General features: G+C 39.3%; 3 protein-coding genes across 3 annotated transcripts; all 3 read right to left on the bottom strand.

The window, feature by feature from the left end:
- Positions 1–546: 546 nt before the first annotated feature.
- LOC133415762 (organic solute transporter subunit alpha-like) lies at positions 547–4,603 on the bottom strand. Its single transcript, XM_061702124.1, has 8 exons — positions 4,528–4,603; positions 4,037–4,188; positions 3,800–3,873; positions 3,299–3,457; positions 3,108–3,219; positions 2,887–3,033; positions 793–898; positions 547–710 (listed from the first exon to the last, which is right to left on the bottom strand). The coding sequence occupies exons 1-8, from the start codon at positions 4,601–4,603 to the stop codon at positions 547–549; spliced, it is 990 nt and encodes a 329-aa protein (XP_061558108.1).
- Positions 4,604–7,613: 3,010 nt separating this feature from the next.
- Positions 7,614–14,310, bottom strand: LOC133415761 (palmitoyltransferase ZDHHC20-B-like). Its single transcript, XM_061702123.1, has 13 exons — positions 14,084–14,310; positions 12,825–12,851; positions 12,649–12,743; positions 12,112–12,232; positions 9,899–9,968; positions 9,564–9,596; positions 9,364–9,484; positions 9,078–9,210; positions 8,846–8,972; positions 8,652–8,738; positions 8,497–8,573; positions 8,362–8,408; positions 7,614–8,280 (listed from the first exon to the last, which is right to left on the bottom strand). Exons 1-12 carry the CDS (start codon positions 14,199–14,201, stop codon positions 8,365–8,367), a joined length of 1,053 nt encoding a protein of 350 aa, XP_061558107.1. The 5' UTR covers positions 14,202–14,310; the 3' UTR covers positions 7,614–8,280; positions 8,362–8,364.
- Positions 14,311–15,182: 872 nt separating this feature from the next.
- On the bottom strand, positions 15,183–23,033 carry pcyt1bb (phosphate cytidylyltransferase 1B, choline b). The gene is made up of 9 exons (XM_061702485.1): positions 23,020–23,033; positions 22,852–22,930; positions 21,328–21,427; positions 19,928–20,044; positions 19,657–19,808; positions 19,504–19,582; positions 17,411–17,553; positions 17,143–17,331; positions 15,183–16,741 (listed from the first exon to the last, which is right to left on the bottom strand). The coding sequence occupies exons 1-9, from the start codon at positions 23,031–23,033 to the stop codon at positions 16,541–16,543; spliced, it is 1,074 nt and encodes a 357-aa protein (XP_061558469.1). The 3' UTR covers positions 15,183–16,540.
- Between the last annotated feature and the right edge of the window lie 1,509 nt (positions 23,034–24,542).

Below are 24,542 nucleotides of genomic sequence, written 5' to 3'. Positions count from 1 at the left end.
GCTAAAATAATTTTAACTATGTCACAGTAAGTTGCAGATACAATAATGCAATAATTCGATCATAATAAACTGTTCTGAGACAGTGTCAGTTGGTTGTATAATTGTTAACACACAGCTCTTGTATCTTATTAGTTTGGAAATACCCAGTCTAGAGAATATAGTACACAATGTGTTTTTCAAGCCACACACTCTTTATTATGTAAGATGTCTCGATTCACCTAATACTAACTTGTAAAGGACATATAAAGATGAATAATTTGTACATTTTAAAAAAAGAAAAAAAATGTCTGTCTGAAATAGCCAAGACAACTTGATACGGCCTCTTTTAAGTAGGATTACTATATTATTTATTCATAGGAACATTTGTGTGAACTAACCTAAGAGAACTTACTCAAGTTAGTAAACACAATACTGCTGTAATAGCGTGAAGATGTTTTCTCACACTTGAGTGACAGATGAGGCAGTGTCCGCTTCACAGAACCACATCAAATTGACCGTTTGACCAACGGTACCTCAGATAAAGAGCATCTTTGAGCTCCCCAAGTTTTAGACATCATGCTCCATGTGAGCAGCCTGCGGGGAGACTCCGTCCTTGTGGTGGTCGTGGTCATGTGTGGGTGAGGGAAGCATGACATATGTACGACGATAAAAGAAGCGAGTGACCAGGGTGATGATGAACATCTCCATAATCATCATCTGCTGACTTAGCACTGCGGGAAAGAGACAGATTGTTCCTGCCATGCCAAAGGGGAGGATAAAAATAAGAGAGAGACTTGTGAAAATGTTTCTCACTGGATCCCCGAGCCTGCGAGGAGAAGGGAGGGGCGCAGGCGATGGTTCCATCCAGAGCCAGGATGTTGATGATGGACGTTTGCAGCTGACTTAATACGAGTATTAGCTAAGGATTAAAAACAAGCACTTGATTAGTGGAATGCAGCTTGCAGTCCTTCCATTACATTTAAGTTATACAACATTAATGCAGGCGTTACAATCAATGTGCACAGGCTGGAAAACCGCATTGGTCCCATTTAAACTCACCAGACACTTCATTAGGTACACCTCTAGGTACTCTCCTGGGATCCAGAACAGGAGCTCTCACAAAAATTGCGTGTGCGTGTGGGTGCTCAGTTTTGATTGACATTGTCAGAGAGGCATAAAATTAATAGTATGTTTTATATTGGTGTTTTAGAGGTGTCTTTAATGCAGCTAAATGGTGTAACTAAGATGCAGTGTATTTCTATACCACTGCAAAGTACAACCACACACCATAATGTTGTGTGACGGCATCAATATTTAGCATTATTACTTCCTGAAGACTGATTTTTTTTTTTTTTTACACAGATTGTGTTGGATGACGTTTTCTCTTTTTTTGTTATTGATAGTACAAAACCACCTAATCTAAGGTGGATTACCAGCACTGGTAATTACAAAAAATATTTCCTGTCATAGCTAATACATCAGTATGTTCAAGCTTTTGAATCGAAATGATATTTTTCCTGCTAAAATATAATATATACGAATCTTCAAATATAGTATTTTTCAAAAATGGGCATGATTTGTGTTTTGGTTGACTTCTACATTGCTTTGATTAGGTTTAGTTTTGTTCGGTTATATTGTATGTCTTGGTTTTCTGTGGCCCCTGTTCATGTCTTGTCTACTGGTTAGGTTTTCATCTCCACCATTTCTCGTCAGCCCTATTGTTTGTGTCAACCAATCAGCTCCCTCCATCCACTCGTGTCATGGCCAGATGTGCCTCGTTGTCTCATCAATTTGTTTGTATTTAGTTCCACGGTTTCCTACAGTCCGTGTCGGGTCATTGTTTCTTAATTAAGATGTCAAAATATAGTTATTTATTGTGTTCCATCCATCCTTCCATTTTTTATGGAGCTTGTCCTCATCGGGTTGCGGGTGAGCTGTAGTCTAACCAAGTTGACTTTGGTGAGAGGCGGGGGTCACCAGCCAATCACAGGGCACATATCAACAAACAACTATTCAAACTCACATTCATAATTTAGATTCTTCAATTATTTCCAATTTTTGGAATGTGGGAGGAAGCCAGATTCGGCGAACATGCAAACTCAACACAAGATGCCAGAGCAGAGTTTGGAACCCAGAAACTCAGAATTGTGAGGTAGACATGCTAACCAACCACTAGGTTACCATGCTTCCCCACTTGCATTCGTACAGCAAATAATTGAATGTTACACTCAATTAATTTTTTTTTTACTCGTTAGAGAAGTAAGATTTGGGTATAAATAGGAGGATTCCGTTTGAAAATCCTTAATCCTGTGCAGGATGGTACAACATCGCGAGCTCGCTAAAAATGAAAGAGTACAATTCATGGTGCTGCATTGTCTCTAAAACAAATACATTTGGTAAGCACTAAACATGGTCGAATTATTACACAACAATTTTTTTGGGGGGGCATAATTGATTGTGTAACAGTTCACTTGCCTGACTTCCGTGCAGGCAGCGTGGCTTTAGTTGTCACTAAATGTTGTCTGCCTCTGTATGTCCCATGTGATTGACTTGCTTTTTTTAAGTGGACCTCGACTGACTCTAAGGTGTAGTGCGCCTTTCACTCGAGGTCAACTGGGATAGGCTCCACCTTCCCTGGACCCTGAACAGGATAAGTGATATCGAAAATAGATGGATAATTCCTTTTTCACTACTTACTGATTTGTGACTGCAAATGCTGCTTGTTGTTAAATATGATAATATTTGGGGGATTTGTTTGTGCTGCTATTGTTGCTAGTGGATATGATAATTTGCATGGTGTATCTAACTTTGTGGTCAGTGAGTGTATTTTCAAGCAATCAGTTGTCATAAAAGTGACTATTTGTCATGTTTGGCAGCATTCATAACGAACTGTTCGCATCTACTCACTTGGTACATGGCATACTTTGGTACAATATTGAGGCTGCGTAAATGGTGGTTGGTGTTCATGAACACAATGGCTACGGGCCACAGGGAGGTGATGGTGAGAACGCCAATGAATGGATTGATCCAAATTGCCGAACCGGTGATCTCTAGCTGGAAAAAAAACATAATTTCAAAGTCATTTGCAATCGTTTGCGCTTTGGGATGAAGCAAGAAAATAAACTTACATCTGAGAGGTCAAAGTTGCCATTTGTCCAGAGTACTATGGAGAGGACACTGAGCACCGTCTTTAGGATGGCGTACTGCAGTGCACCCAACTTCAGCAAGAACAGCATGCCTCTTGAAGCCATTAAAATATGCGTTGGCATTTAATTCCATTGAAGTTCACAAGCCGGATCAAAAAGGTCATTGTAAGTACCGTGACATGGGCACACGTGGTAAACACAGGCAGCAGCAGCAGCACGGCCCAGTGGTGATCTTGAAGGGTTTACCGGAAAAGCGCTTCAGAAATACATCGCTGCCACCCAACTCCTCAATCAGCAGAACCAACACTTTGTACACTACCACTGCAAAGTAACTACAGAAATATAACAGTTTTTAGTGACATTTTGATAGCAGCCACAAATCATCTACAATATTTTTGACAAAATCAGTGCAGTTCAACAGCATGTATATTAAACATGCATACTAGTTGGAGGTACAGTGTATTCTGACCTTATTTTTGCCTGTGTAATGATTTATTGAGTGGCTTAAACTACAGTCATCCATCAAATTTGTTGTGTATATATAATAATATGATGAGGCGATTATACATTTATATGGTTATACAGTCATAGTGGCCCTCAATGTGGCACATGAGAAAAATGAGTTTGACACCCGTGCCGGTGATTTTCATAACCTGCAAGCTGAAAAAACGCACCAATTTGACGTCATATCTGTGAACATGACAGCCCTGGGGATCCACATCCCAAAACAAGACATGGTGGCAATGACCTGAAATAATAAAATAATTTTATTAATTCTTAAACAAAATGCTTTAAAATACCATTTATTCAAAAGTCCTAGTGTTGGATGAGTTATTTCAACATATTCCAGTCATGAAGTGGTTGAAGGAATATAATTGTAAGAAATATTTCGAAGACAAGAGGAAGCTTACTGGCGCGGCTCCATTGATCCAGATGATGGTTGTCTTTTTCGGGTAGGGCAGTTTTTTATAAATGTAAACACATTGCTCCAAGTAGAGCAGCAGGGAAATGCAAGACATGAAGGTGAGCATAGCGTACAGGCACATCCCGAAAACATCTAGTTCTGATTGGAACATACAAAAAAGACAAAAGCAGTACAAGTTAGTGGCACATTAAATATGAACCTATTGACAAATGTAAATATCAAAACAGCAAGAGGATCCTCTGATTATTTAAAAAAAAAAAAAAGAAGTGGATACTGATTCTTAGAATTAGAGGACATTTGGTGTTGTTCCCTGATTCTTAGAATAAGAGGACAATAGGTATTTCAGCACAATATACAAAGTCATTTTGGTACCATAGACAAAAAGAAAACCGTATGATACTTTTGTGACTTTCAGATGGTCAGCATTGCTGTGTGGTTATGTCATTTTCTTGACCTGCCTGATAAGGAAAGACTTACGCTTTATCACATCCATGGCCAGAGGGGGTTCCTGTAAACAGGCGGGATCAATAGTGCTGTTGTCGGCTTCCTCCATGGCTCCTGATATTTTTCTTGCCTAAAATTTCCCCTTAAAAGTCCTGCAATGTCATAAACTCTAATCAAACCTCGCTTCTATGTGGAAGATGACAAGACCAAAAAAATAAAAAGTATTCCCCTTCACATGGCAGTGTGGTGTGTGCAATTGGTTCAAGTAAAGTGTACTTTAACCTTATGCTACTTTTAAGGAGCCATGTCTTGATGACACGTTAAGAAATTACAGGTTTATGAGAACCCCTACATCAGTAACTGTCGCTCATTCATTCACAGACAGTCACAGTCATTAAAATGACACCAAAAGAGAGCCAATGAATGGATCAGCACACGTGAACTTTGGCTGGGCGTGTGGCTTTCAGGGAAATATAAAAAGGTGTAAAACAGATAAAGGCATTTTTGAAGGCAGACTGCTAGAAATATACTGTATTACTTCTATATTAATCATAATGTTGTAAATATACATTATTATTTTTGCAGGCTTCCCAGATCAAAAGCCATGGTCAACAGTGGCACACATCTTTTTCTCATCTGAAAAGTCATTGAAGTGGAGGAATCTGGTTTTGGCCTTAAAGCTACTTTTCATGATTGTGTGATTTGTCTTAATTCGAAATGGCTCAGTGAAATCTTCAAATGTTCTTATTAACAAAAGAAAATCAAAGATATTTGGGAAAAATATAATTTATGGTTTGACGTACAACCCCAATTCCAATGAAGTTGGGACGTTGTGTTAAACATAAATAAAAACAGAATACAATGATTTGCAAATCATGTTCAACCTATATTTAATTGAATACACGACAAAGACATGATATTTACTGTTCAAACTGATACACTTTATTGTTTTTAGGAAATAATCATTAACTTAGAATTTTATGGCTGCAACACGTTCCAAAACAGCTGGGACAGGTGGCAAAAAAGACTGAAAAAGTTGAGGAATGCTCATCAAACACCTGTTTGGAACATCCCACAGCTGTGCGTTGTCTGGTCCCTCACCAAGAACCTGTTTGCCATGGGTGACCCTACCTGGGGCGTGAAGCCCCAGACAACTTAGCTCCTCGGATCACTGGGACACACAAACCCCTCCACCACGATAAGGTGACGGCTTCCAGGAGGGGAATTGCTCAGTCATTCACAAGCAAAGATGGGGTGAGGTTCACCTCTTTGTGAACAAGTGCGTGAGAAAATAGTCGAACAGTTTAAGGACAATGTTCCTCAATGTACAATTGCAAAGTATTTATGGATTTCATCATCTACGGTCCACAATATCATCAAAAGGTTCAGACAATCTGGAGAAATCACTGCATGTAAGTGGCAAGGCCGAAAACCAACATTGAATGCCCGTGACCTTCGATACCTCAGGCAGCACGGCATCAAAAACCGACATCAAAGTGGAGAGTATGGGCTCAGGAACACTTCGAAAAACCAATGTCAGTAAATACAGTTCGGCGCTACATCCGTAAGTGCAACTTGAAACTCTACTATGCAAAGCAAAAGTCATTTATCAACAACACCCAGAAACGCCTCCGGCTTATCTGGGCCCGAGCTTATCTAAGATGGACTGAGGAAAAGTGGAAAACTGTTCTGTGGTCGGACGAGTCCACATTTCAAATTGTTTTTGGAAATTGTGGACATCGTGTCCTCCGGGGTCAAAGAGGAAAAGAACCATCCGCACTGTTATGGACGCATAGTTCAAAAGCCAACATCTGTGATGGTATGGGGCTCTGTTAGTGCCAATGACATGTGTAACTTACAAATTTGTGAAGGCACCATTAATGCTGAAAGGTACATACAGGTTTTGGAGAAACATATGCTGCCATCCAAGGAACGTCTTTTTAATTTTTCTGCTTATGTCAGCAAGACAATGCCAAACCACGTGTTACAACAGTGTGGCTTCGTAGTAAAAGAGTGCAGGTACTAGACTGGCCTGCCTGCAGTTCAGACCTGCCTCCCATTAAAAATGTGTGGCGCATTATGAAGCGTAAAATACGACAACGGAGACCCCGGACTGTTGAACAGCTGAAGCTGTACATCAAGCAAAAATGGGAAAGAATTCCACCTAGAAAGCTTCAACAATTTGTGTCCTCAGTTTATTGAATGTTGTTAAAAGAAAAGGTGATGTAACACAGTGGTAAACATGACCCTGTCCCATCTTTTTTGGAACGTGTTTCAGCCAAAAAATTCGAAATAAATAATTATTTGCTAAAAAAAAATAAGGTTTATCAGTTTGAACATTAAATATCTTGTCTTTGTAGTGTATTCAATTAAATATAGGTTGAACATGATTTGCAAATCTTTGTATTCTGTTTTTATATATGTTGAACACAACGTCCCAACTTCATTGGAATTGGGGTTGTACGATCATAATGGTCGAACTAAAATGTTACACAGAATTAAATATACTGTAGATGTGGATATGTGGTAGGGGTGTATCCAGTAATGTGCTTTTTTAATTTTTGAACAGAACCCATGATTCTACTGAAGATGGCAGAGATACCAACCACTAGCAACCACTGTGCAAGGTACTTTAATGCCACCTACAGGACTGGATTGAAACAGCACTGACATAACTGGGATTATTATTATCCATCCATCCATTTTCCGCATCACTTATCATCACTAATTATTATTATTATTCAGTATTTATAAGGTTATTATCTCAGCTGTTTGCTGCACCGTTTCTCATACATACAACATGAGTATGAACAGGTATCATGACATTTTAAGATAGGAGGGATGAATCCACCAGTATCTATTTGTTTGGCCCAGACAGAGGTCTGCATTCTACTCTTCATTTGATTAGCAGTAAGCATCAATGTTAAAATTCACAATATTGCTACCTGAATAATTAGGATAGAACAGGATGGCCTGAAAATTGCTACTGTTTGAATTTGATTAACGTTTTTTAAGAAGCTTAATCACAGAAAAGAATTGGACCAGTTTGAAAATGTGTGGAGTGAAGTGAACTGACATGAGAGGTGACATGCAGAAGAAAGAATAAAATATAACAATGCTGTAATAAAATCAACACATTGTGCTTTATAATATTTAAGGATACAAACAGTTACAAATAGTATAAGGACATAATTTACAAATATTAATAGTGCAGTGGAAGTCATTAGTACCCATAATGTTAAACATATTTACCTGATTTAGATCTCACACGTTAAGCTGAAATATTCAGTCCCCATTATAAAATTCCCCAAATAACACTGTAAACAAAAATAATTTGACTTTAGTAAATAAATAAATAAAAGGCAAAAAAAGCAATTCACTGTGCTGAATCTTCTTGGACATATTGCACATATGGTTGGCAGCATTCATCACTGCTGATCCATTAAGTGTGTATTGAGGCTCAAGTAACATGAGTTGCACTTAATTATGCTAGTATAATAATGCATATTATGTGACTTAATCAGTGATATTAAATACACACACTGGCTCGTAGAGTAAATCACCAGTTTGATGTCAATGTTGTTGGACTACAACAAATGCAAACCTCTGAATCAGACAGCAGCAGTCGAGAGGTCGTGATGACACCCTTGTAGTACCAAGTTAATTTGAAATATTTTTTTTTTTTTTTTTTTTTTTTTTTTAAACATTGGGACTGTAGAAGCCTAGTTGAGGACAGATGATGGCTCCCATGGACATGCTGATGGTCAAGGCAGCGTGTGAGGTCAGCTGGATGAGTGACAATAAAATGTATTTTAAAACAGAAAGAAAACCACCAAAATATTATAATAATTACACTATTTAATATACCTTCTATGGCTCACTTTCCATGGCCACGGACACTATCTGGACTCCTCCTAACAAGAAACAAAGTATCCAAAATAGAGAAGCCTGTTTTTCAAAATGACATTACACTTCAATATATTCAGTATTTATATAGAGTACCATTCTCCTCCTTGTCACCCAGTTTGTGTTGTGTATTGTCGGCCTGCACGTTTGGTCTTATTTCCTCATTAGAAAGACTGTAATTAAAGACACACTGGGGATTATTGTCAAGAAAACAAATGACTACATATGAAATGTTTCAAAAAGTAAATAACCTTTTGCCATTTTGTTGCAAGACGCTGTTGGCCTGTTCAGGATCGATGTGCATCAGTCTGGTTACAAATGAATGCCCGTCACCCAGACTGATGAAATAGAGAGGTATCATTAGCCGAGGGTTACTTGTATTCATGATCTGAAACTATATTTTATGTGATGTGTATTTCAAATTTAAAGCTTAAGTTAGTTTTACCTGGAAAAAACAGGAAATATAACGTGCTTCGCTTCATCCCCAAACACCTCAGCTAAATTCCGCTTGAAGCTGAGAGAAAATCCATTTTTGTCTGGCCCTTTTGCAAACACTGGGGCCCGAAAAGCCTCTGTTGATGGGTATCGAAAATACTGTTAATTGCACAACCATGACATCACCTGTGACTTTAGAGTGGATAAAAGCAGCACTGTCACACTCAATAATGCAAAAGCACCTATGGTGGTCCTGTTCTTGCCAATGAGGAAGAGGTGGTAGCTGAAGAGTGACAGGATGCTGATGAAGAACAGCGCCGCCACAAAAAACAGAAACAATATGTGGAATTTGGCGTGCGTGTTTGGAAGATGTTTCTGTGGAGGGGAAAAGAAAGACAATTTAATGATCCTCAAATGAACTTATACAAACTTGTATTTAAGTATTGCTTGTGAGGGACATTTAATGAAGTACGGTACCAGCCGACATGCTAATTTATTTGGGGAAAAAGAGGACGTGTCCGTACTCACAGACCAGAATTTGATGAAGTACTGGACGGCTGTAGCGCATATGACTCCACAATAGAGTGAAGCATATGCCAAAAACAAGATAAAGAATTTGTAGTTTGAGAAGCCAACACAGTTATTCACCCTGAAAGGATGAAAAAACATGCTTTAGCTAGAAAACTAAAAAAAAAATTTAATAAAATAAAATAAAGTGATTACAGTACCAGGGACAGTGGTGGTCCATTTTGAGCACACACCTTGAACAACAGAAAGTGCAACAGTTGTCCAATTAGGTCAAAGCATCACATGGAAATAGAATTTCAACACAATAGCACTGTATATACAATGTGTTTGGAAAGTCACTGTGCACTTATATTTTTATTAACAGACTTTTCATTCTCGAGTACATTTATACCTCCTGTATTCCATGTTGAAAAAATGTTTCTTTATACAAAATTAAGTTAACAGTGACTTTCCGAACACACTGTACAGCAGCTAACATTAAAAACATAGGATCACTGATAAAAGAACACGTTCTAAATGAAGAGCTTGTACTCACATCTCACAGGTGGAGCAGTGGTGGCAGCGGTCTGGTTTGATGACCTGGCAGAGGCTACAGTATCGGATGACTGTTGAGAAAAGGTGTAAATAGAATTACTTTTTGTATCTTTTTTAAACACATTACCTGTTAATATTAATATTGTTTAATTCACCTTTAAGTCAAAGGCTTACATTTTGTATTGCACGCCCCACACAGAACCAGATCACACAATTGCAAGCATGCACAGAGATGTCAGAGTGAAAGAAACGTGCAAATAGTGCTGCACCTCTTGAGCTAGGGGAGATAGTGCCTTGCTCAAGGGCACCTCGACACTAGCCAGGAAGCAGACTAGCATCTCTCCAACAACTAGTCCTGCTAGTTGTACTCAAACTGTGACCCTTTAGTTCCAAATCCCTATAGATGAGTTAGTCGCCCTCGATAAATAATACATAATATGCCACTCCTTTTAATATAAAATGTTCATGTGGTTAATGAGTGTATGCCCAAAGAGAAAAACAGGTGTATAAAAGTCCCCTTATTATGATCTGGATATTATTGATCAAAATGTAAACGCTTGTAATTAATAGGGCACAAACATAATTTATGTTATATAATGACATGGGCGGCAGTACGGTGGATGACTGGTTAGCACTTCTGCCTCACAGTTCTGAGGTCCCGGGTTCAAATCCGGCCTTCCAGTGTGGAGTTTGCATATTGCCTGCGTGGGTTTTCTCCGGCGACTCCGCTTTCCTCCCACATTCCCCAAAAATGTACGGTAGGTTAATTGAAGACTCTAAATTGTCCATTGGCGTGAATTTGAGTTTGTCTGTTTATGTGTGCCCTGCGATTGGCTGGCGATCAGTTCAGGGTATACCCCGCCTCTCACCCGTAGTTAGCTGGGGTAGACACCAGCACACCTGCGACCCTAATGAGGATAAGTGGTTCCGAAAATAACTGGATAATGACAAGGCCCACACCCCAAGAATTGTACGTAATTTAGTGATAAAAATAAATATATTTAGTGGTGGGTGACTGTTGCATGTCTGTGGGCCTGTGTGGGGTCTGTTGTGACAAGATTCATAACTGTTTTAAATTGCAATACAGACATGTTTGGATATGATAGTCCCGTTTAAATGTTTGTTTGTTTGGATAATTGCCATGTGAGCAAATGTGGCAAAATTTTTGGATGAAGGCTAAATAGAGAGCCCTGCGACCACCCCAGAGTGGACCCCACCCCTCGTCCAAATTCAGCTGGGATATGCTCCAGCTCACCCGTGACCTTAATGAGGTTAAGCGTTATAAAATGGACTATAGTAACAATATAACACCATCATAAGACAAAAAAATATATAGTACAAATTATTACACACATGCTAAATAAATGTACCATGATGTTAAAAGAATATGTTTTATTGTTGAAAGGTGCAACAGGTATAGCTGACTTGAAAAGAATAATGGTTTCTGTTTTGGTACTTGAAGAAAATGACTGATTATATTTTTATTTTAGAAGTATAGACCCTAGTGAGGACAAGCGGAACGGAAGATGAATGAATGAATGAATTTGTCCCTTTTGGGCTCTCTTTCCAGCTTTGCTTTTTAGAGACACAAGAAGTACACATTACCTTAACTTTTTGCAAAATATTAAAAATTATCAGGTGATCCCTCCATCCATTTTCTGAGCCGCTTCTCCTCACTAGGGTCGCGGGCGTGCTGGAGCCTATCCCAGCTGTCATGGGGCAGGAGGCGGGGTACACCCTGAACTGGTAGCCAGCCAATCGCAGGGCACATACAAACAAACAACCATTCGCACTCACATTCACACCTACGGGCAATTTAGAGTCTCCAATTCATGCATGTTTTTGGGATGTGGGAGGAAACCGGAGTCCCCGGAGAAAACGCAAGCAGGCACGGGGAGAACATGCAAACTCCACACAGGCGGGGCCGGGGATTGAACCCGGGTCCTCAGAACTGTGAGGCTGACGCTCTAACCAGCCGTCCACCGTGCCGCCAATTATCAGGTGATTCTAGTAAAATGTAATTTGCTTATCATTTTCTATGACTTCCTATAACTTTTAATGAGAGCAAGTGTGCATACATGTTGATGACTAATGATGAAATGACAAATGATGAAATGTTTGTGTACTTCCTTTGTTTGGGCACACTCCCTGATGGTTTGATCTTAAATAGCTTACAATACAGTCATTGTTTACAAATGCAGCAAAAGGCCTCACCTCCTCCTGCTGTGCGCGTGTACACGGGTAAATTCCTCGCCACCTTCTTCAGAATTTCCTGTTGCATCTCCGCTTGCTCTTCTCTTTCAAACTGTTCTTTCTCCACTCTCGGCAGGGTGAACTGACGGTAAAAGAAATTACAGCTGTAAAAACAAACAAAAATAGAAGCCTTCCCATACTCTACAGCACTCTAATACACTTGGCCGTGCCGGCTGAAGCACCCCCCCACCAAAACAAAATGTTGTATGTGGTTGTTCATTTATTTATTTTTTGTCTTAGCCCCCCTAAAATGCCTCTCAAGCTCCCCTTAAAGAAATCATTGTACACAAAATAGAAGTAACATATAATTATTGAAAATAAAAAATCCAAAAAGGGGGAATATTTCTAAATTTGCATCAGGGGCTAAGCCCCCCCAAGGTAGCATTCCTAGCGACGGCCCTCACGTCTGTATATATTTGACACATTCTATTTGACAAAATAATCCTTGTGTGAATGAAGTAAAAAAAGATCCAAACACACACAAATATTTTCTTTTACCACTTTTGATGGTTCAGCTGGTCTTGTGCAGATGGTCTTCCAGTAAGACCATATGAACATGAAGAAGAAAATGTGGAAGATGATCAGGTAACTGACTGTTGAGAGGAAGCAAAGGTGAAGCAACACTTATGTAATATTTGCTAATAATCAATGAAAGAACATGTATGGTCACTTACTTCGCTCTGCATTGTTTGTGATTGTGTCTACATAAGATACACAACAAAAGCAGACAAACTATTAGTTAGTACTGATCAAGAATGCATAAATTCACATCCCCCATTGCATGCCACCCTGTCCTGGTACCATGTGGCAGCAGCCTGGCACCACTTGCAGTGTCCCCCCACCCCCTTTCCCTCCCTCTCAGTATGGCAAAAAAGAAAGAGCTTTGTTGAGAAATCAGCGACGCCCCTCGCCTGACCACAGCTGCTAAAATTCATCGACATGCAGATAATGGTATCATCAGTTCCAGACTGGCAGCTAAGATAAGAAGCCATCTGTCATGAAGGACAGTGCATGCTTTCTGTTTTATTATTAATAAATTAGCCTGATTGTTTGACAAACAAATCAAATATTTATACATTAATTATTAATCTGTGACTTTAATGAATCAATGTTTATGGGCACCGGAGTCACTATGGGGGTTTATTTTAGCTTAATTAATAAGTCATGGACTCTGAATACACATTGCTTCAAAAGTAATAACAATATACATATGAGGGGAAAGTCGTTATCCATTTTGTACTCATCTTGATATGTTTTAAGCTTTGTCTCATTACTTAGTTTTCCAGTACATCAAATGGTACTTCTCATTTTCATGAAACTAAACACACACTTAAATTCATATAAAATGTCACTTTATCACATGAGAATTGATAGTATTTTGTTATTCGTATTGGATTTTTATTTTTTTAAGGCGAGACGTAAAGGCAAAAGTTATAAAGCAGCCTGTACTAGAAACGTTGTTACCTATAAATATCAATCAGATAGCTTTCCTGCGAGGGGGAAAAAAATCCATGCAACGCACATTACATATAAAATGCTTTCAGGAATATCAACAGCGATCTGAACATGTATCATACAACATATTGCCGCTTTGGTAGCTCAGAAAATGAAATTATTTTCAAGCGATACCGTTGGAGTTCCTCTTATCCACAGCAAAAGTTAAACATTTGTCTACTGAAAAGAACTCTTCGTAAGAAAAACTTAAGTGGATGTAAAACAACGGAAGAAAATAACGGAAGAAAAAAATAAATCAAACATTAACGACTCAGGATTACAGCCCGGTGCTCGTATTGACCGTACAAATGATCGTATTTGACAAATGACAGCTGTCAAAAAATTATCAACACAACCGCATAACCACCTCCACGGTTGATAGATTTCCGCATATAAATTTGTAAAAAATAATAATGATAATAACATAACGTATACTTACAAACACAAAGCTCTACTACATAAGCGTAGTAAGACCAGCCCACGACCAGGTTGATAAAAAGGACAGGTATCCAGTTAAAAGCCCGTTTGCAGCACCTCAGTGTATGCGAGGGCGCCATCTTTAATCTGTAAAGGCCTGTTTGTGGGAAGTGTCACGGCCATGCGAGGTGAAGACTGAACAACTACAAGTCCCAGACATCCCTAGCAGTCGGCTAATTGACGTGCTTACGTGACGGCTATGTTAGCAGGGGCGACGTTCCCAACAAAGGCAATGCATGGGCATTGAAATAACTTGCCCATTTCCCAAACAACTTTTATGAGGGTGACTTTTTTGTCAATGCCAAACGCTTTTCGACATATCAATACGGAAGATATATTTACATATTTTTCCCTGTGATTGGTTATTCCCAGTGTACTTGTCATAATTGGACGGCGCTGTGTGCAACCGTGTGCAACACAATGTACCGACATCCTTGTTGTTTGTTGCCGTCCACATACGGAATGTGCGAACGACTTTGCCCCGACCAGTTTGGTGTCACCGTAGACCAGTGATTTCCAACCTTTATGGAGGTACATATTTTACAATTGTAAAATATCACAGCACAACCAACAAACAAAAATGTCACAAAACGTAGATACACAGTAATTACTGTATGTACTTCCTGACATCTAATAGAAGAGGATTTATTTTCTCTGTCTGTCAGTATGCCTCACTGGCATAAATAGAGGAACAGAGATAAATTATTTCTTGTAAAACTTTTTGAGCAATTAAGTTAAATTTGATAATTTTCCAAGGCACACCCGAAGATCGCTCATGGCACACTAATGTGCCCCGCCACACTGATTGGGAATTACTGCCGTAGACACATAGCTTAAAAGGGGCGACACATGTATCTACTACCCATGTCCATTTTAATGGTCACAGCAATGCAGTATTGAGGACAAAAACTACAAATACCATTTAGCTTGCTGTTGACGTCCCTAAATATATTAATCGAACTTTCTGTGTGAAAATATAATTATTCATGAGACCAATTCATGATACTGTCGTACAATTTAATTAGACGTATTTTTGGTATTCATAAAATTTAAATACTCTAAACAAGATGTCAAACACTTGGATAGTCATGATGGACCAATGTTTGTCATCAGTTTATGTAAAGAAAATCGTGTGTGTCTGTGTCTTGTTAAAATCAGTACCAAGATTGCAAATTGTCTTAACTTTGAATAACTTGATATACTCCAGTATTTTTTAGCTACCAAACACTATAAAAATAAAATTAACAATAGTTGAACAAACTATTTTCCTTGACTTCACATTTGAAAACTGGTTATCCATCAATATGTTGTGCCTAGCTATGTGCTAAAATATCGAGGCGATATTATTACTATGTGATTTCCCAGTAATAACAACCATCTGAGGGAAATGACAACTACAATGTGGCCCGCAGAAAAAATAAGCTTGACACCCCTGATTTAAGGTAATTACAATGTTATGAAATTCATCCTTCTATCCATTCTCTACACCGCTTATCCTGTTCAGGGTCACGGGAGCTGGAGCCTGCATCGATAAAGCATTGTCTTATCTATCTATAACCTCAATAATATTCTGAAATAAAACACAGTTTTATTTTGGGTCAGTGGCATAGCTTCCTTTTTATGTGTAGCAATATTCTTATTTTCATCCATCCATCCATTTTCTTTACCACTTATCCTCACTAGGGTTGCGGGCTGCCGGAGCCTATCCCAGCTATCTTCGGGCGGGGGGCGGGGTACACCCTGAACCGGTCGCCAGCCAATCGCAGGGGTATTCTTATTTTGATTTATGTTAATATTTGTAATTACTGTAAATGTATTTCACTGAGGAAAAACTTGCAGTGTCTTCACATGCAGCAAGCATCATTAGTAGCACACTGTTCAATTAATGATGATCCTGTTTCACCCATAACTGGAATTGTATTTATATTTCAGTCCTTTGAGTGATTGACCCTGCACAATACCATCAGAGACTGTTTTGAAATCCATTTGTTGTCTAAAAAACACTTTTCTACTACTAGGACTGTATTTTTAAATGTGCATGGGCATTTATCATGTTCTCAAAATCATATACACTGCAACATGATGGCTAAATAGTTAAATTCATCTGTGCAGTCCATTTTTGGTGAGATTTCTTTTTTTTGTAAATCTTAATTGGTACCATGTGAGAATATGCAGCATATGTAGAAATTAAAATAATATTTTCTATTTTTTTGTTACCTTTTAATGGAGAAAACACCATGCTTGTATTGTATTTATATGTAAATAAACCAGTAATAAATTAATTCTAAAATTATTCAGTTGAATCAACAGTACATCTCATATTTTGAATCATACCAGAAAGAAAGATCCTACATAAAGACCAATAGAGCTCATCATACAGTTTGTGGAGGTAGTCATGAGTGAGGAGAAATTTCCCTTTTCAGGTGCGGCGGCGAGCGGCTGGAGAGACAGGAGGTGATGTGGAGGCCGGAGTGGTGCTGGTGGAGGCTGGGGAGGAGGCTGGTGAGGAGTCAGGAGAGCGTGCGCGCACTCTGGTGGGACTGCTGCTGGGGGAGCCACGAGGGGATGAGTAAGGCGACAGGGCCTGGAGCATTCGCCCACTGCGCTCCTGAAGAGCATGCTGCATGAGGACACAAACAACAGAGAGGTGGATCTTGTTATTATGCCTGCACATCTAATCTTGAACAATGTTGATAAACACCTAATACATCAAATGCAAGTACAGTACATAAAAGAAAACATATATGTACACTCACTGGACACTTCCTTATGTAAAGCTGCACAGTTAGAAGATGTCAAATATGACGATGATAATGCTGAATTTTGATTGGTACCATGTGAGAGGTAGTAAATTAACAATGTTGTACTATGTAAATTTTCATTTGCAGAGGTGTGAAGCTGCACTACATCATATTGAGATATGTACAATGTATCCAATATCAACTGGAGCAAATAATAATAATAATAATAAGCTGTTTTAAAATAATATTTGTATGTGGATTAATGTAAAGGTAAACATGCCCAAGCTCCATCTGGTCCAAAAAGTTCCAGAAAGTTGCCAATGAATTCCCGTGACTTCTCTTCCCACTTGTGGATGAGATCCTGGCTCTTCTCCTCCACTCGGTAAACAAAGTGTTTGGACTTTTCCTCCACTGTACGGACCGTCTCTTTCATTTTGTCCACCTGGTTCTGAAGGCGGTATTTCTTCTCCTGTCATGAACAAAAAGCTGGTTCATTTCTGTTCAGGTCTCCAAAAAAATACAATAATCGAACACATATTTTGGCTCACGTTAATGAATCCAACATTAAGCTCTCGGGCCGTGTAGCCTCTCTGCAGGTTGCGTCGTACATAGATGTCATAGTCACGCACAATGCGAGTGATCAGGTCGGAGGTTGAGATGCCCTCTGTCCTCTGGGTGGCCACAAACATTCCTGCCACAATTACATAGATGGCATATTCAAGCCTGAATAGCCATCCTGCCACCATTTTTCATAGTAGCTAATAAGGTATACATTTTACGCAAGCGTATTGCTGCCACACCAAAAAAAAAGTTCACTATCAAGTTATAATATGATAAGTTTCATGTTATAATGTGATATGGTTCACGTTATAATGTGATAAATTATTATAACGTGAACCATATCACGTGGCAGCAATACGCTTCCGTAACATTCCATGAACCACTGTTAAAATAGACAGAAACAACAACAATATTTAACGTAACAATGAGGACGTTAATTATTGCAAAAAATAATAATGATAATAATAAAAAATCCACATCGCATTGTGGGAATCGCGCGGCTTGACGTCACGTATGCTTGTTTTCGTGTGCATTTGCAGCTCGCTTTGTGAGCGATCATAGCGATCATCAATAGTTGCATGGCGGACCGACTTGTGCGCGGTCTGGGCTTCCTGTTCATTACAGTCTTGTTTAGTCGTTTAGTGTTCGGAAGAATCAGTCTTGTGTTTCTTTTTTTAATTCACTGTATTTACCAGTCGATCAGCAGCACACAGCTAGCATTTATTCGACATGAAACTATATTCTTCTTCGCCTCTTTTTGACGTAATATTTTTACATGGTGCCCCCTAGTGTTGCGACTGAGATACCACAGTTTCATAAAATTGTATTTTTATAACAAGATGACAAACTTGTGTTCCTCTTTTTTTAAATTAATGCCTTATGTTTTTTATTCTCACAATAAATGCCAAGTTTAAACTGAAATCTATTTATATTTGTGCTTGAAATTGCCTCACTAGAAATGTTTGTAGACAAGAAAATGCAGTTTCCTGCTATATGCACAATGTAAACCCATCCATTATCTGAGCCGCTTATCCTCACAAGGGTCGCGGGAGCGCTGGAGCCTATCCCAGCTATCATCGGGCAGGAGGCGGGGTACATCCTGAACTGCCCAGCCAATCGCAGGGCACATATAAACAAACAACCATTTGCACTCACATTCACACTTAGGGGCAACTTCGAGTCTTCAATTAACCTCTCCTTCATGTTTTTGGGATGTGGGAGGAAACCGAAGTGCCCGGAGAAAACCCACGCAGGCACAGGGAGAACATGCAAACTCCACACAGGTGGGGCCGGGGATTGAACCCCGGTCGTCAGAACTGTGAGGCAGAGGCTCTAACCAGTCATCCACCGTGCCGCCTTAATCAAATATAATATATTTTTATTTTGGTGGCACGGTGGATGACTGGTTAGCACATTTGCCTCACTGTTCTGAGAACCCAGGTTTAAATCCAGCCTCGCCTGTGTGGAGTTTGCATGTTCTCCCCGTGCCTGCGTGGGTTTTCTCCAGGCACTCCGGTTTCCACCCAGATCCCAAAAACATGCATAGTAGTTTAATTGAAGACACTAAATTGGCCGAAGGTGTGACTGTGAAGTGCGAATGTATGTTTGTTTTTATGTGCCCTGCGATTGGCTGGCGACCAGTTCAGGGTGTACCCTGTTCCCTCTCGCCAGAAGAGGGACTTGACTTGGGACTTGAGGGCAAAGACTTGAGACTTGGGAAAAAAATGACTTGGTCCCACCTCTGGAGTATTGTATTTTTTTTATCGGTTTGCATGTGTTGCTCCACCGTTTGTGTTCAAATTTCGGCTGCTGATACTGTTATAACACCGCGACACCGATGCTATTTGTTAGCGTGTCTACGCCCTTTTGCATTGTGTGTTAATATTAAGAACAACAGACTTTCCTTAGGCAATGCTATGTGTTTGTTTTAAATACACAAGGTGTAATTCTCTGTTTTATGTTTAGTTTGTAAACCTGAACATGAAATGGTATTAAACGGATTGAAAAACTCGGGTCACAAGTCGGGTCACTCGTACTGTATCTCAAGGCGGCACTGTACTGTGATACTATGAATCTTCACCTGCTGCCTTGATGTGCTTATAAACATCCTCTGATCCAGCAGAGGTGTAAGGGATGTCATCATGGGCCACAAAATCAATCTGTTAATGTCACACAATTGTGTTAAAACCTCCGTCCAAGAAGCTGCTTGTTTTCTGACTGCACAAACTCTGACCTTGTGTTTCGTCAGGAACTCCGTGGTGAGGGTCCAGGGGGCGCCCCGCACCACCTCGTCGACATAGCGGCAGTGCCTCAGGGCCTCATAGCGCTCGTCCTCAGTCATCACAGTGTAGCCCTTAAATTTGTGGGTCAGCTCATCACTGCACACTTCCCACAAACACATTCAATGGAGTTAAATTATCTGCTGTTTTTCTTCATGTTGTACAGTTCCTACGAAGCTACAGCCATTTATTAAATAAGCTTGCTGAGAAAGATTCATAGTCTACCTCCAACTATCAGGTACGTGTTAGGAAACACATTTTTGGCCTGCATCAGCGCTCGGGCGTGTCCAGAATGAAAAAGATCAAATATGCCATCAGCGTACACCCGCACCGGTCTATGCGCTACAAGAGAAGAAATATGAAAGGAAGAATGACATTTTTGTTTATAATATCTTATCTTACACAACAGTGCAGTGGATACAATTTGACACCCAGTTGTAAAATTATATGTAATCTTTAAAAGAAAACTTATCTGAACTTGTACAGGCATTCAGTTCAAGAACTACCTCGTATTGTTCTTTTATTTTCAATGGACAGTGACATTAATAAATGAACAAAGGTATCTATAATAAAAATACAGGTATTTATAATTTAAATAATTATACCATGTATTGTATGTATGTATATATATATATATATATATATATATATACATACACACACACACACACACACACACACACACACACACACAGAGATATAGGCGGCACGATGGGCGACTGGTTATCACATCTGCCTTACAGTTCTGAGAACTGGTGTTCAAATCCCGGCCCCGCCTGTGTGGAGTTTGCATGTTCTCCCCGTGCCTGTGTGGGTTTTCTCCGGGTACTCCGGTTTCCTCCCACATTCCCAAAAAAACATGCAGGGTAGGTTAATTGTAGACTCTGAATTGCCCGTAGGTATGAATGTGAGTGCAAATGGTTGTTTGTTTATATGTGCCCTGTGATTGGCTGGCGACCAGCTCAGGGTTTACCCCGCCTCTTGCCCGGAGATAGCTGGGATAGGCTCCAGCACGCCCGCGGCCCTCGTGAGGAGAAGCGGAATGGAAGATAAATGAATGAATATAAATATATATTTATTTGTTTGTTCTTTTGAGTAAGCAGCGTTACATCCTCAATCCCTTGTTAAGAAACATTAAATAATGTATTACATTCCTATAACATATACAACACATGCAGTATAGTAATAATACCATAATAGGTTCTATAGAATGTACAATATTCCAAGTGTGCATAAATTCATTAAAACGCCTGATCCATCCTTCCAATTGAATTGTATCGAATTGTAGGATTGTTTGTTTTTTAACTGAACTGTATCTGTGTGGGTGTGTGTGAGTCAGCGTGGTGTCAGTTCTCACTCAGAGAGGGTGTGAATGTGAAGGTGAATTCTTTTCATTCTCTTTATGTGCCCTGTGATTGTCAGGCGACCAGGGTGCTGCTTGCTGTTTGCCTGAGGATGGATGAATGTGTGTGTTTTTACTCCGAGTCGTTCATTAAAATGTTGAATGGTCCATTTTTTTAAAAGAAAGCTTTTTTTTACAAAAAAATAACATTTGTCATCAAACAACAATCTACAGACACCAATTTGTATGAACGGCATTTGTTAAATAGAAAATCACTGGGAACCTGGTGTGCCCCTCTTCGCCTGGGCTAGGGTCAACTTTTCATGGGGGACCTCTGAATCACAACCAGTCGACTTGGCAAAAGCAGCCGGCTGCCGTAGAGCCTGGAAAGTGGATCGTATACAACAACAAACTATGAGAGATCATCAACGGTGTTGCAAGAAATGGTCCAATTTCATTTTATTTGTCCGGAAATTATTATTCATCAATTATGAATATACCTTTGTTCCTCTATCTATGCCAGCGATGTATAGTGATAGGTAGAACAATTGAATGGTTCCATTAGATGGCAGAAGGTACAATTAACCTGTGTATCCACCTGTTGCCATTCATACAACAAAATAAGTCATGGCTTCCTGTGAGTATTTCAGCTACAGTATATGTTCAATTAAACCGGCCCAGATTACAGACTGAGTATAAATCAATTTGTGTGTCTGTTAAAACAAGATCATCTCATAATTTGTTTTTGACATTTTTGTTTTGGTGGTGTGCCATGGGATTTTTCTTACTTTATATAAAACAGGTGCCTTGGCTTAACAAGGTTTTGAAACATTGATCCAAAGAGTTCAGCGTGGGCAGATGACAGTGGACGTGTATGGACAAGCAATCAGGCTTTTAAGGGAAACCGGTTGGGCTTTAAAAAGGTTATCAAGCTGCATGTAACAAATGTCTAATTCATGCAGTAAACAATAATCAAGAAATGCACCACCAAAAAAAACAAAACAACAACACCTATATAAGTTTATGTATGTTTGTTTAGACATGGTGCTGAATAATGCAAGCAATCACTGAGGGTCAGGTCATGGACTTTGTATTGCATGTTTTGTATATAGGTATGCACAACTTTATCTACTGTGTCCTTAGCTATTCTTTGAAATCTAATTCCATCTCAAACCTAAACCTACGCTACTGCTTGTGGTCTGTTATGGTAAACCAATAAGTTGACATCCATACATTTTTTTCCTAATATTTTTCGTACACATTTCTCCCAGTTTTTTCCCTCTTAATCTTTAAATACAGGACAGCATAGTTGTGCCAGCCTTTATATTTTTTTTCAGGAATAAAACAACTCAAAACAAAATAAATTTAGTAAATCTAATTCAAATTTAAACTTGTTATTGGGGAAACAAATATTGATACCACTTTAGATAATAATGTATGTGGATCACACACTCACTGGCCACATATACAATAGAATAAGAAAACTTTAATACAAGAGTTGTATTTACGAAAAAAGTCTTTACATTTATTTATCATTATCATTTAGCAACATGAAGTCAGCAAATAATAAAAGCGACTGCTAAATCTATTGCAGGTTTCAAAATGAGTCATGGCACATTGTGCCACCCATTTTATTAGCTTTGTCTCAAATTAGAGTGGATATGAAAACTTAACAATTTTTTTTTGTCACAAAACATGAACAAAAAACATTACATTTATGTAATTTTTGCACTGACTAAAGTTTACTGTTCTGATTTCATGAGTGCCAAACAAAACGTGCATTCAAGAGCCACAGGAGATTATTTACCCTGCCTGAAGCTCCTCTTCGTCCTCGCGGGGCCTGTTGCTGGTTGTTGCCACCTCTGTTGCGTCTCCTTCCTGCCATCCTTTCAAAGAGTCGATTGGCAAACCTGCACCTGTGGCTTCTCAAGCAACCTCTGTACAACACAGCAGATATATGGAAACGTCTATCTGCTTAGTAGTATGCATGCCATTGCCATGTCCCCGCCGGACCCTGATGACGATACAATGTAGTGAGCAAAGTTCAAGCCACTCCAATGTTGAGTGTTCTTGTCATCGATAGACTCCAATTGACTTCCCTTATCACCATGCAGGCAGAGTAAGACTCCAACATGCAGAAAACCTTCCATCCATCCATTCATTTTCTGAGCCGCTTCTCCTCACGAGGGTCGCAGGCGTGCTGGAGCCTATCCCAGCTGTCATCGGGCAGGAGGCGGGGTACACCCTGAACTGGTTGCCAGCCAATCGCAGGGCACAGACAAACAAACAACCATTCGCACTCACATGCACACCTACGGGCAATTTAGAGTTGTGAAGTAACCTACCATGCATGTTTTGGGGATGTGGGAGGAAACCGGAGTGGCGGGAGAAAACCCACGCAGGCACGGGGAGAACATGCAAACTCCACACAGGCAAGGCCAGGGATTGAACCCCGGTCCTCAGAACTGTGAGGCAGACACTCTAACCAGTCGGCCACCGTGCCGCCTGCAGAAAACCCACAAAAAAACAAAAGCAAAAAATACAAATAAAAAGTTGCAATATTGTAACAAATTTGTCCAAATTAACTTCCAATTTTGATGTGTTAGAGAGCCAGAAAGGACAAGTTGTGATTAACTGCATGAATATTTCCAGCCTTTGGACAATCACAGTAGGACTATGTGTCAGTGATGTTATATGATAACTGTTTTGAATACAGTTGGACATTGTGGCAGGTTTTGGCATTAGTTGTTGACATTTCACAGTTTGTATATTTCTTAAAGTGTAAACAAGTAATTATACTTTGCTTGAATCAACTGAAGACAACAAAAGCATACCAAGGCATGAATACGGTGTACAAAACTATTTGTAGTACAGTAACGGTGTATACAGTAAACTACAATTTTCTTATGCTGATATTAGCACGTAGTTCAGAAGTGTTTGTTTATGGGGATGTAAATTTTTATCATGATTGTTGGTGTGTTTTAACTGTTAGCAGTTCCAGTTAGCATTTCCCTAATTGTTACCTTGGCTGTCTGCCAATTTATGGTAATCCACTGGCCTCTGTTGGGTATAGCAGGAATATGAGGCCCACAAATTAAGGATAGAAAGTAAAAAAGAAAGAAAAGTCATCTTTAACAACATTTTAAATGAAGTGTTTAGCTTAGTTTATGTGGATAACGAGCATAAACACTACAGAAATGTTATGTAATTTTAGTATGTTATATATTTTATTATATATAATATATAATATATACAGTTGAAATGAGATATTTATATACACTATATAGAAAGATGCACTTTTCTCTCACTGTCTAACATGAAATCAGACTTTAGTCTGATTTCCTGTTTTAGGTCAATTCGGATTAGCACAACGTGATATTGAAGGGTTGCTATAATATATATGTATATATGTATAAGTCAGCAGGTTTTTTTCCTCAAATAAGTTTTTTTAACTAAGCATTTAAGCGGGTCAATGGATGCACAGTACACATACCAAGG

Source organism: Phycodurus eques, chromosome 17, assembly GCF_024500275.1.
Source record: "Phycodurus eques isolate BA_2022a chromosome 17, UOR_Pequ_1.1, whole genome shotgun sequence".
Taxonomy (NCBI): Eukaryota; Metazoa; Chordata; class Actinopteri; order Syngnathiformes; family Syngnathidae; genus Phycodurus; species Phycodurus eques.
Note: the sequence above shows the minus strand (reverse complement) of the source record. Positions and strands in the feature narration are given on the sequence as shown.